At 46.7% G+C, this 12,711-nt stretch overlaps 2 protein-coding genes across 7 annotated transcripts in view; both read left to right on the plus strand.

Annotated features, from left to right (window-relative positions):
• Positions 1 to 1,102: 1,102 nt before the first annotated feature.
• POLR2D (RNA polymerase II subunit D) lies at positions 1,103 to 5,743 on the plus strand. The gene is made up of 4 exons (XM_033068710.1): positions 1,103 to 1,209; positions 2,467 to 2,647; positions 3,092 to 3,187; positions 5,152 to 5,743. Exons 1-4 carry the CDS (start codon positions 1,137 to 1,139, stop codon positions 5,228 to 5,230), a joined length of 429 nt encoding a protein of 142 aa, XP_032924601.1. The 5' UTR covers positions 1,103 to 1,136; the 3' UTR covers positions 5,231 to 5,743.
• A 1,903-nt stretch (positions 5,744 to 7,646) lies between these two features.
• The window catches only part of WDR33 (WD repeat domain 33), a 68,519-nt gene continuing 63,454 nt past the window's right edge, over positions 7,647 to 12,711 (plus strand). For 5 of the 6 annotated variants that reach the window (XM_033068596.2, XM_033068599.1, XM_033068598.1 and 2 more), the window contains exon 1: positions 7,649 to 7,772. The gene's annotated coding sequence lies outside the window, so the exon portion shown is untranslated. Of the gene's footprint in view, positions 7,773 to 12,711 lie in introns of all 6 variants that reach the window. The other variant, XM_033068597.2, reaches the window with a different exon arrangement.

Below are 12,711 nucleotides of genomic sequence, written 5' to 3' on the forward strand. Positions count from 1 at the left end.
TCGATTAGGTTGGAAAAGACCTCTGAGGTCATCGAGTCCAACCTTCGAATGAAAACCACCATGTCAACCAGACCATGGCTCCAGTCTTCCCTTAAACACCTCCAGGGATGGTGACCCCACCGCCTCCCTGAGCAGCCCACTCCAATGTCTAATTACCCTTTCTGTGAAGAAATTCTTCATGATATTCAACCCGGCGCATCTTAATACCGTGTCCTCTCATCCTGTCGCCAGTCGCCTGCGAGAAGAGGCCGATCCCCATCTGGCTACACCCTCCTGTCAGGGACTTGCAGAGTCAGTTTGTCACAGCTATTTGCCCTCTGCTCTTACATACAACGTCAGCATCTCACTGCTTTCCCTCTCTAAAAGGAGCGAGTTACTGAACGAGCTTAAACACACCTCAGGGCTGTTTTACTGGGACAGCACTCAGCCCACCTGCTCCCGCTGTTTTCCCTCAGTGCCCCACAGTGGCAACCAAGCTTTTTTATCGCCAGCAGCGCCCAAGGCAGAACCGGGCCCCGCCCGTCAGAGAGAAGGAGCGACAGCCGCGCCCTCAGCCCTCAGGGGCGCAGCCGTCCCGGTCCCTCGCGAGGGCAGAGCTGTCAGCCCTCACTCGGGCAGAGCTGTTCCCGTCCCTCGCGGGAGGCAGAGCCTTCACCGGGCACAGCCCTCAGCCATCACACGGATACAGCCGTTCCCGTTCCTCGCGGGAAGCAGAACCGTCAGCCCACACAAGGGCAGAGCCGTTCCCAACCCTCACGGGGAACAGAGCCCTCAGCCCTCATGGGCAGAGCCGGAGCCATTCCCGTTCCTCGCGGGAAGCAGAACCGTCAGCCCTCACACGGGCAGAGCCCTCAGCCCTCACACGGACAGAACCGTTCCTGTCCCTCACGGGGAGCAGAGCCCTCACACGGACAAAGCGGTCCGGGTCCCTCACGGGGAGCAGAGCCCTCACACGGACAGAGAGGTTCGGGTCCCTCACGGGGAGCAGAGCCCTCAGACAGCCAAGGCCGTTCCGGTCCTTCACGGGAGGCAGAGCCCTCAGCCCTCACACAGGCACAGCCACTCCCGCCCCGGCCCGGAGAGCCACCCGCCCTCCCGTGAGGCGGGGCCGCCCTTTCCGCCGCGGCTTTCCGGTGATGGCGGCGGGCAGCAGTGACCCGCGGGCGGCAGACGTGGAGGAGGACGCTTCGCAGCTCGTCTTCCCCAAAGGTACGAGCGGGGGCGGCGAGGGGCCGGGGTCGGGTGGTGGATGGAGGCCGGCAGCGGCCGCCTATGAGGGTGCGAGCCTCGCTGAGCGGCTCCGTGGCGCTGCACAATGCCCCGGCCCCTACAGCAGCTCCACAGCCCCGAGTATTAAAAATCAGGATAGTAAATGATTTGTATATATTTAAGGATTTCATGTCTGCTGGGATATGGCAGTTCTTAGGTGGGCCGCTATATGTGTGTACGTATAAAAAAAACCAAAACAAAACAACAAAAAAAACCCCAGGTTATAGTGAAAAGGTTATTGTTTTTTTATACAGGCTTTTTCGGTGATGCCTTTTTGACACAGGAGCTCTTCCCTGTGAGGGAGGTGAGGGCCTGGCACAGTTGCCCAGAGAAGCTGTGGCTGTCCCATCCCTGGAAGTGTCCAAGGCCAGGCTGGACAGGGCTTGGAGCACCCTGGGACAGTGGGACGTGCCCCTGCGATGGCAGGGGTGGGACTGGATGGGCTTTAAGGTCCCTTCCAACCTAACCCCTGTGGAAATCTGTGAATGCAGTTAGGTAACCAACTGTCCAGATCCAGAGTTGGTAACTGTGGACATTTACTGTCTGTGATTTTTTTTCCCCAGAAAATTAATTCAGTATAAATTCTTGTTATTGAAATACGTATAGTGCTTATGGTGATGGTGAACTAATTCAAAGTAGGCTAAAAGGGGAAGGGGGGAATTTTAAAGGTTTGTTAAAATGGTTTTTTTCTGATACTAAAATTTTAGTAGTTCAATTAACTTTTCAGATAAGTGAAGACTTTTTAAAAATAGCTAACAGCATTCATATTTACCTCAAGAACTCAGAGACTTTTGAAGGCTGTGGCATCACTTCTGAATCTTGTGAAGTTTTAGAGTTCTAAATAGTTTTTTTCTGTACAAAGTCATGCATTATATCTGCCAAAATTGGGTGAAGAAAACATACTCCACAAATATGAGAAAATCTGAATGTTAGGGTTGCAGGTGTAAAATACATGCTCAGAAAGACAAACACCTTGGCCTGTCACTCAAAGTGTAATTTTTATCAGCATTTTCAGTACGAGATGTTGCCCAGTTGTTGGTGAAAGGGCTCACACAGCTGCCATGGAAGACATTTTCACTTCTTTATTACCCAGAGCAAAATAACATACAAAATTGTAATTTTGTAATTATTTGCGTGGTTTCCCTTTTCAAACACGTTGCCCTTTTTTTCACACTGGCGTTCTCTGATTTCCTGCAGAGTTTGAAACTGCAGAAACTCTGCTGAATTCCGAGGTGCACATGCTGCTCGAGCACCGCAAGCAGCAGAACGAGAGTGCAGAGGATGAGCAGGAGCTGTCAGAAGTCTTCATGAAAACCTTGAACTACACAGCGCGCTTCAGCCGCTTCAAAAACCGCGAGACCATCGCCAGCGTGCGCAGGTCAGGGAAAAGTCAGGCTGTAACAAACTCTGTGTTAGAGAATTCCATCCCTAATACTGCTCCTGCTTTACAAATTACATTTTAGGGGTTTGGCATGATTTGTTCTTTAATTCTGACTCTTTTGTCTTCCTAGCAAGGTAAGAAGTTCTTGATGGAGGGTTATACTTTGTCCAGGTCAAGCCTTCTGAGCTGCTTTGTGTTTCACTGACAGCTGATTGCATTAAATGGGAGGATTTTCTAGAATTTGCAGAAAAATTCAGGGGAAGTGGAGTTAGCAGATAGGATTTTATTTTTTCCTCTATGCATTTATATAATGAGTCTTTTCTCCTGAAGAAATTACTTTAGTGCCAATAGCAGTGTGTAAAAAGATAAACATTTTCTTCAGTTTAAGCCCCTCTATATTTCTATCTTGTAATTTCATCAAGTTGTTGTCTTCCCTTACAGCTTACTGCTGCAGAAGAAGCTCCACAAGTTTGAATTGGCATGTTTGGCTAACTTGTGTCCTGAGACAGCCGAGGAAGCAAAGGCTCTGATTCCTAGGTGAGCACTTACATATTGTCCAAAGACTGCTGTATACTGTATACTGTGACCTAAAGCCAGCCATGCCCTGGTACCCTCTCTTCAGTCCAACTCCCTTTGTGGAAGAGCATTTGGTCTTGGTCTTTGTTCCCCTGCCCACTGATCTGACAGCAGCACACTTTGTACATGTCCCTAAGCACTTCAGAGAGCTTTTACTGGATCAAGTGTAAACCTCTTAAATTGGGGTTCTTAGCTGGCTGTGGTTGTGTTCCTTGCAGATTTTTTCCATTGAAGCAGATGAACTGTTTTGTGGATAATGTAGGGGGGACCAGTAGCTTCTTCATGTCTTGACTGGTTACCTCATGGCCTGAGATAGAGGAGGGAATGAAATATTCATCTGATTTACAGTTTCTTCTTTACTTGTCATTATATAAACGAGAAGGCTTTGGGATGATCTAACTGTGGACTCCCAGTACCTGGAAAGAGCCTACAAGAAAGATGGAAAGAGACTTTTTACAACAGTAGTGACAGGATGAGGGAATGGCTTCTAACTGAGAGTAGGTTTAGATTAGATACTAGGGAGAAATTCTTCCCTGTGAGGATGGTGAGGGCCTGGCACAGTTGTCCAGGGAAGCTGTGGCTGTTCCATCCTGGTGGTGTCCAAGGCCAGGCTGGGTGGGGCTCTGAGCAACCTGGGACCATGCAAGGTGTCCCTATCCATGGCAGGGGGCTGGAATGAGATCTTCAAGGTCTCTTCCAACCCAAAGCATTCCACGATTTTATGTTAAGATTCCACAGCAAGAATGGACTGGCTTATGAGCATGCAGCTACATGGACTTCATTTAGAGGTCTGCTTACACCTGCCTTGCCTTTTTTGAAAAGACATTTTGAAATTACTCAGCAGAAGGTTCTGGGAAGAATGGAGTTTTGTCACATAGAGAAGCAGCACTGCATAGGGATTAGAGCACTCAGTACAGTGACGTTACAGGTGGTTCCCTGTGGTTCCTTAGGTGGGTGATGGTGTCTTGATACTGACAGAAGAGAGTTATGACTGAAATGAATCAAGGGGGAGAGATTACAGTAATTTCACAATTATAAGCCGCACCATTTTGACTAAAATTTTGGTCCAAACCCGAAGTGCGGCTTATAATCAGGTGTGGCTTATATACGGACAAAGAATGAAAAGTTGCTGTTTTAGTTTGGAGGACAGGTGTCTGCTGATAAAGGCAGGAGCTTCTCTTTGAAATGGAGAATGCAAACCCCCTCCTTCCAAATTATTATCATTTTGAAATCAAGGGGCTTTCAGGCAAAGATATGGGAATTAGGAATAACAGTTCTTTACTAGGGAAATTAAAATAGAAATACAGTACTACAAAGAAACAAATTCCAAACCCTGACACAGTCAGAGTACAACCTGGCACCCCGTCAGGCAGGGTGTTGGCAGCAGTCCCATTCCATGGTGGCTGCATCCTCCTGCAGTGACAGATGTGGCTCAGTTGGAGCAGTGCTCCTGTACAAGGTGCAGTTTCCCTCCAGAGGTCCAGTGGTGCTGTGGAGAAATCCAGTTTTCCTCTGGAGTCCAGTGGAGAAAGGGGCTCCCTTAGTGTCCCAAAACCTCTGTTTTTATCTTGGTAAGAAATGTTGGGCTCTTCCCCCTGGCTGGAGCAACTTCCAATGGGATGCAGTAATTTTATCAGTCCCTCAGTGGGACTCAATGGCCATTAGCAGAAAATGACTGGCTGGAGGAAGGATGGGTTGTGAAAAGATAAAGAACAATGCCCTGCCTGGTTTCAATGGATGGCCCATTAGCAGAATATCTGCCATGGAGATAAGGATCACTGCCCCCACCCTCAACAGATGGTGATAGAATAGATACCTTTTATCACACTCTGTATTGGAACCCAAGACAGTTGCCACGTGCTTATAATTGTGAAATTACTTACTTCTGCAACCTTCAATGTCTCCTTTTTGCTCTTGCCTTGCAGCCTGGAGGGCCGGTTTGAAGATGAAGAACTACAACAGATTCTCGATGATATTCAGACTAAACGCAGCTTCCAGTATTAAGGTTAACCCTCAGCCCCTTTATGTGAGCAGAAAAACCTGAGGACTTGGGCTATTTCTGAGCCCTCTGGATCAGTGCAGCTCCCAGCTGAGTGAGGGTGGCTGTGGTTGCAGGGTACTCCAGTGCTGTGTTGCCACAGGTGAATTCAGACTGGAGATCAGCATTGTCCTTTTGGTTTGTTCCATGTGTATCTTGACAAGGACCCCCTGCGAGCAAAGAACCTGGGAAAGGCCTTTTCCCAGTGGCTCAAATATTTGTTTCTTCCCTAATCCCTCTCCCCAGTTTGTAAATTTTCAACAGTTTTGGTTTTTAGCAGAAATATAGATGTGATTTCGTGTTTTTCCGCATCTAAAGGATGCAGAAACTTGTTCTCGGTTCTCAGAAGGTTCAATGATGGGCAGCATCAATTTCTGTGGTGGTTTCTGTTTGTTTTATTGTTTGATAGGGACTGAATTTTACAGCTTCAGTATTTTTCTATTATTGTTTCGTGTAAATTAAAAGATTTTTAAATTAAAGTTGAGTGGTTACTTAACATTAGGTACATATTATGATTTTGTTAATTAGGACCTTTTTAATAAATAGACCCTGGACATCTGGGGACTCCAAGTGTATAATAACCCAAGAGTTTAGGACAGATCAGAGGAGTTACTACAATTACAGTGAGAAAGCATTGGGGTAGCATCTCCCTCTCTGCTCCCTTGTTCTGTGCCAAGTTATTGCAGACCTCCAATCTGTATCCTGCTGCAGAAAGAAAAAGGCAAAGAAACCCAATAATTTTGATGTTAACACAGCCAGATATCCACCTCTGGAGGGATGAACTCCTTAACTAGGTTGCTAACTGCCCTAATTCTGAGATGAAACCAAACCATAAATAATGTGACAGTGGAGTGGAGGGCTCGCTGCTGGTGCAGCCTGTGAGAATCACACACCCAGTGTTACCAGAGCTCAGCTGCTGGGAGATTCACAAATCGTTAGCTTTTAGTTGAAAGGAGTGTTCTTTTGTTTAGGATAAACTTCTTAATCCAGCCCTTTCAAGTCTTGTCATTTTACCACCACACCCGAAAGGAAAATTTTGGGGGAATGAGCACTGGGACAAAGAGGCAAGCAGATGTGTTAGGACACATTTGTGATGATAAGCTCATCACTGATCTTGCAAAAGGGAGAGAAATAAAACATTATTTCAGGTCTTACTAGAAATGTAATGCTGCTGCTGTGCTGAGAGGCTGTACTGGTGTGTGACAGCTGTTAGGGCTCACCTCACCTGGAGCACATTGCCTCAAGTAGATTTCTGTATGATCTGGGCTGGCAGTGGCTCCTGCAAGCCTGGGAACCACACATGCATCCGTAACCGACCTCAGGAGCTTTAACAGGGCCGGGATATTTTAACTACAGGAGAAAAACCAAGGTGGCAAATCTTCATTTTGTAAAGCTTTGTGTCCTCTTTTGGTACAGCGTATGCTCTCCAGTAGCTGCTCCTGCTGAGCTGGGTTTACTCTGTAAAACGTTTCTGTTCAAGCATCTTTAAGACATTTTCATCTAAACACGCAGACTCTTAGGCGTTAATCACAACTAATTCAGGGAAACAAAGCCACTCTGCACCTCTTATCTACACTCCTCAATTATCGCTTGATGAGGCCTTTGTAAGCACCCTTAGGACTACCAAGGAGTGTAAGAGACCTAAAGATTTGTAAATTATCTCAGGAATTCCCACTGTCCTACGCAAATAGATTATCACGAGCCTTGTGATTAGTGGATTTTGCTCGTGATTTGAAGCCCGGTAATGGGGGGAGGACAGAGGAGAACGGAATCACGGAACCAGTTATGTTTGAAAAGACCTCTGAGCGAACACCACCACGTCAACTCGACCACGGCACTACGTGCCACCTCCAGTCTTTCCCTAAACACCTCTACAGACGGTGACTCCACCACCTCCATGGGCAGCCCATTCCAAAGCTATTTCTGGGAGCCACACAAGGTGGATTTTGTTGTAGAACCTGGGCGTTTGGTGAGCGTGAAAGAACTAACAAGAGCAGCGCAGAACACGGCTGTGCCCGGAAGAGTTATCGCTCTGGCCGCCAGCAGTGTCCTTTTGGCAAGCTGGAGCCGGTCGGCCCGGGGATCCCGGAGCTGTCCGGGCGCAGGTCCCGGCCCGGCGGCTCCGAGGGACCCTCGGCTCCCACCGCACTCGGGACAGCCGCCGGGCCCTCTGCGCATGCGCGCAGCCCTGCGCGTTCCGCCCCGTGATTGGTGCGCCGGGCGGGCGGGCTCGCGGAAGCGGCGTGCGCCCCGCCCCACCGCAAGGGCGCACGCGCGTTGCCGCCCGCGGCCCTTCAGGCGCGGCTCCCCCGCCCGCGCGCCCTGACATAGTGCGCGTGCGCGCTGCCGTGGGGCGCGTGCGCTGCTGGCGGGGGAGGCGGAGGGAAGATGGCGGACGGCCGCGGGTCGTGAGGCGGCGGCGGCGGAGCTTGCCGGGGCCAGGAGAACGAGGCGGGCGGCGAGGTGTCGGTGGGGCGCGCAGTCCCGGTACGAGAGGCTGGCTGGGCGGTGAGTGCGGCTCAGCGTTGGGCAGGGCGGGTGAGCAGACAGGGAAGCGCGGCCTCCTCCGCCATCTTTAGGCCGCGGCCCTGGAGCGGCGCGGCCGGGGCAGGGCGGGGACCGCTGGCGGGAACGGGGTCCCCGGGCCGGGGCGCCCTGGGGAGCGGCCAGGGCTGAGCTGGGGCCCAGCGCCGCGGCCGGGCCCCGTGCTGGGGTGGGTTGGAGCTTCGGGCCTGGAAGCGGACAGCAGGGCCCCTGTCCTCTGCACTACACAGGTGTCACTTGCTGGCTTCGCCCGAGTCTCTCGATCCTGGCTTTTTCTACTTCTTTTAATTTTATTATTTTTTAATATTATTTTTCCCTTCAGTTTGGGTCTGAGTGGCGACAGAGTTATGACTGCTTTGAAGATAGGGCTGGGAAGCTCTGGCTATTACGGACCGTGTTAGATACCTCGAATTTTTTACTTATGTAGCCCTTCATAAGAGTAATCCTCCGTGTGTTAAAGAGAGAGACGAAAAAGACGCAGACGTAGTATTTCAAGTTAGTTTTTAAGCTTCTCAAATGCCGGGTGAGATAACTGCATTTGTCAGTCAAGAGCAGTCTTAGCTCTGTAGGACTAATAAACATTGGTGAAAGGACGGGAAACTATTATTTATGGTTTTCTTATGGCTCCCGAGAGCACTGTTGCTCACGTTTTGTGCTGTATAAAGCTGTAGAATAACACTGTTGTTAGAGTATGTTCCCTGCAAAGTAATAACACAGCCTTGTGCAGCAGATGCTTGTGCTGGCAGGGTGGAAGGGCTGATGATCATGTGGTGTCACATTCCACTGACTGAGACTCATCAGCCTGTGTGCATGGGTAGCAAACCTAGGGGACCTGTTCTTGAAAAAATAGCTCAGCTTTTTTCCCTTGGAGAGAACTCATTAAACTTCCTCCTTTCTTAGAGGTGGGTGTTATTTCTCTCGTGCTTAGTGTTAGCTTCATTGTTTTGAGTAAATAGTTCTGTAGTCTCAAATACAGTATTATTTAATATTAGCAATTGCTTGAACACATCAAGCAAAGTGACAACACAAAATTGTCATCGGTAAGTAGTACTGTGATCTACAAATCTTGTACCTCATTACATCCTTGCTTGCAGTTTGTGGGTACTATTTGGGAATCTGCTTTCTATGTAGGCAGTAGTCCCTCATCCTTTTTATTCTTTTTGCTTAACTTATACTCCTTCCTTTAAGAGAGGCAATACTGCATGTCAGAGGGTTTACAGTATGTAAAAAGTATTGTGCCAAAATACTTCAGACTTCCCTGCTCCTAAGTTCTTTTTCAAGTAAACTGACATTTACTTCTGAGTGATTTGCTGCAATATTCTGCCATCATCTTTCTCTAAGAATATATAATCGTTAAACTTGTTTCAAAAATCTGATTCTTAACATCTTGTTCAGTTGTGTGGTAGTAGTTGTAATGAGAAGATCTGAAAATGTGGGCACTAAAAATAGATTAAAAGCCTAGGGGGAGGAAAAAACCAAACCTTAGAGCAAAGCAGAGAATGTTAGGCAGGAGTAACTACTCGGAGCTGCTAAAACCTTTTGACTTACATATCCTTAAATATCAGTCACTACAAACAGTGACAGCCATTCCCTGTTGCCCAAAATGTTAGTCCTCCATTGAACCCTTGGAGCAGTAAATATTAGACTGTTTGGATTGTTGGAATTGGAAATTTCTCCTCAGTTTTGTATTTGTGGTATCAGCACAGGAAGTAAAAGCCCAATAATCTTAAATTGTGCTTGAGACAGAGGTGCTGGGAATGCCTTCTTTTGCTGCAGCAGAGAGACTGATCTGAGGGGGGGATAAGAAGTCTCCTGTTTGGTTCCCATCCCTAGCACAGGAGTCTTCTGACTCCCTTGAAAAAACCAGGCATGCAGAACACATTAGGCTGAGTAACCATATGGAAGGAAAAGAGTTTAAATTTGTACTGGGGTGATTCCATGCAAAATATTACAGTTTGTGCATCTACTAGCCAGGTATCTAGGGAATTTCAAGTGTTGGTTCAGTAACACTGGAAATGAAAACTATTTTGGCCTATTTCAGAGGTTGTAATTTAGAAAAACAAGCTGGAAGCTATCTGCAGTTTGTGAATTTTACAAAATTTGTTCTTTATTTGCCATGTTTACATTCCTGATACTGGATTATTATGTTACTGAAAGTAAAAATGCAGGTATGCAGGCCTGGGTGGTGTAGTTAAAACAGAAACTGAGCATTGGTAGAGCTTGGTCGTGGGGAGGAGTGTGCTGTGGGTCTTTCAGAAGTTTAAAACTTTAATATAACCTTGGGTTTTACTTCTTATCGTAGAAAATACCTGATAATAAGAGCAGAGAGTTTTTGGTAGGTAACTGGTTTTGATTTGTGTTTTGCTAGTAATTTTAGTTCAGTTTGGAGCATCCGTGGTCCCCTATTTTCCAAATGGTGCTAAACTTCCCAGCAATCTGTTCTTGCTCACTAGTATTTAAAAAAAAAAAAGAAGACAAAAACTTCTCAGCATTTCATAATGCCACTTCTGGTTCAACCTGCTCTCCACACTCAGGCTGGGTGTACCAGTCTAGTTGTGAAACCTGCCATGGGGATTGAAGTGTGTATTTAGCAGGAAAGCAGCAAGCTGGTTCCTCTGGTGTGGCAATAGTACTTCTGCTCCCACATTTGCTGTGTGTTTGCAGTGATCCGAGGTCCTGCTTAGGGCTCTGCAGTGGCCAGGGCTCAGTCTGCACAGCACACTCTGAGTGTGGAGGGACACTGGGGACCAAGTGACTCAGTGCTGTGAAACTCACTGAACTGATACTGCTCCTGTTCTGCCTCTGCACCTAAGCTGGGGCTCTGTTCTAAGCACTTGCACTAATTGCAGCTTGTAGCACGTTTTCTCTCACAGTTCTCTACAGTATTGAACGTCACTGTTGTCTAACCCTGATAAAGCTTGTGTTGTTTCAAACAATTGCATATTAGTGTTCTTACACATATAGATAGAATACAGAAAAGTATGAGCAATTTTTCTCATTCTTTAGACACAAATGCTAACATTTCTTCCTCTCTCATGTATTGCATCGAGTAACCCTGGTACATTTCTTTTCTATCAGTGAAAGAGTTAAAACTTTATCTTCAACTTCATTTTTCCTTTAAATATTACTTTTTTCCATACACTGTTGTTAAATTGGAACACTTTCAATTTTCTGTTCACTTTGTTAATTTATTTTGATGCAAAGAACAATAGCATGTCATATGAGCTCTTTGGTATTATGTAGTCTTCAGTATAATGAGGTATATTGGTTCAAAAAAAAAATTGTTAACTTTTGGAGCCCTGAAAATATTATCAGTGTAGATATAAGTTTTATTTAACCTAGAATTTTAGGTCCTTTTGAATCACTAAGATGATAGTAATTCTCTCTGTCCAGAAGTTGATTCAGTGGTGCAGATGTACAGGGGGACCCTTTGTGTGAGCAGAAATGGGATTTTTGTGTTTAGTCTGGCTCTCTTTTCTGTTTTGGGCTGGGTGTTAAACACAGGTTCTGGAACCAGTGAGGTGGGAAAGAGGAGGTGATGGCAAATCCCTTCTCTGCCATAGCACTGACCTGGGGTGCACTGGGTGATGGTGTTCTGGTCTGACAGATCAGCTCTTCTGAAAATACATCCCCAAAATTATGGTCATGTGTACAGTGCCAAGTTCTGCTCCAAAGCAGTTGGTCTCAAAGCTTGGAATTAGGTGCTCTTAGTCACTCACCTGTGACTTTGCCCAAAAGTGAGTGCCATGAAGTTCAGCAGTCTGGTGGGATAGGCCAAAAGCAGTTATGCCACCAGAGCTATAGATTTGTTGGCACTGATCAGTTCTTTATAATAATGTTTTGTATAATTCAGTATGAGCACGGGGGTACATGAATTAATCCATGTTTCTACAGTTGAAACATTTGAGGAATACTTTAAATCATTATCCCAAATCCAAAATAAACATCACACAAAAGAATATGTTAATGTGTCTTTTTTTGAAAGAAACCAGAGACTGAATTAACAGGGGGTCTTTACTAGTTAATGGGTTTGATGTAGTTTTGTGTTTGTGGTGCAGTTTTGGCAGCACAGTGGCTCATATTTTATTTACTGTGGGTATGGTATTCATCTGCAGTTTTGAGTTTGATAGGAGCTGCACTTTGAGCTGGTTAAGCAGCACCACAGCTCCAGCTAATGGAGGTGCTGGATTTACAGCCTGGAGGTTGGGGACCTTTGCAGTCATCTAGTCTGGCATGGCATTGCTGAGTGGGAACTTCCCCTGCTTCTGATCCTTTGGTTTTCCTCCTGGGTCAGTGGAGTCATTCCCTGGAATTCTCAATAGTCATTTTCCTGACAGGCTGCTCTGAGTTTTCTCACACTGAGCAGTTTTTTTAGGTGCACGTCCAGTGTGGTCATCAGATGTTGATGTTGGCTTGAGGGAACACACAGCTGGGGAACACACGTGGGAGGGAACACACAGTTGGGGCCAAGCCAGGGCTGCTTTGGTTTTAGTCTCAGCAGTTTTAGTTTGGATTTGGGTCATCTCAGCAGTTCAGTGCTGAAGTTCCCTCAGTAACTGTTTCTTCACTTAAATTGTGTGGTCACCAGAAGCAGCAACAGCTCTACCATTGTCCTCCTTCCCCCATCCCTGTAAAAATCACCACTCACCTTTGACAATTTCTTCCTATTGGGCCATGTTATTAAGCAAACCATTGCACCTCTTTGCAGAGACTTGTGAAATGTTAAAATTTTAGCACAAGAAGAACTGGGGATTGTGCAGAATTGCAGGGAGGAGTGCAGCCAGAATGAGTATGCTCATTCTGCAATGTTTGCACTGTTTCTCAATTAGAGTTTGGAGTTAAAGTCATACTAGAATCTGTCATCAAACTGTGTTTTGCAGTCTTTCTCTATGGTTGGATGCAA

Source organism: Catharus ustulatus, chromosome 10 (genome assembly GCF_009819885.2).
Source record: "Catharus ustulatus isolate bCatUst1 chromosome 10, bCatUst1.pri.v2, whole genome shotgun sequence".
Taxonomy (NCBI): Eukaryota; Metazoa; Chordata; class Aves; order Passeriformes; family Turdidae; genus Catharus; species Catharus ustulatus.

What these genes read in the sequence shown, in the direction of transcription:
- POLR2D (XM_033068710.1), top strand. Translation starts at nt 1,137, where the DNA reads ATGGCGGCGGGCAGCAGTGACCCGCGGGCGGCAGACGTGGAGGAGGAC. An exon ending in ACCATCGCCAGCGTGCGCAG is followed by an intron (nt 2,648 to 3,091) that starts GTCAGGGAAAAG and finishes CTTCCCTTACAG; the next exon opens with CTTACTGCTGCAGAAGAAGC. An exon ending in GCAAAGGCTCTGATTCCTAG is followed by an intron (nt 3,188 to 5,151) that starts GTGAGCACTTAC and finishes CTTGCCTTGCAG; the next exon opens with CCTGGAGGGCCGGTTTGAAG.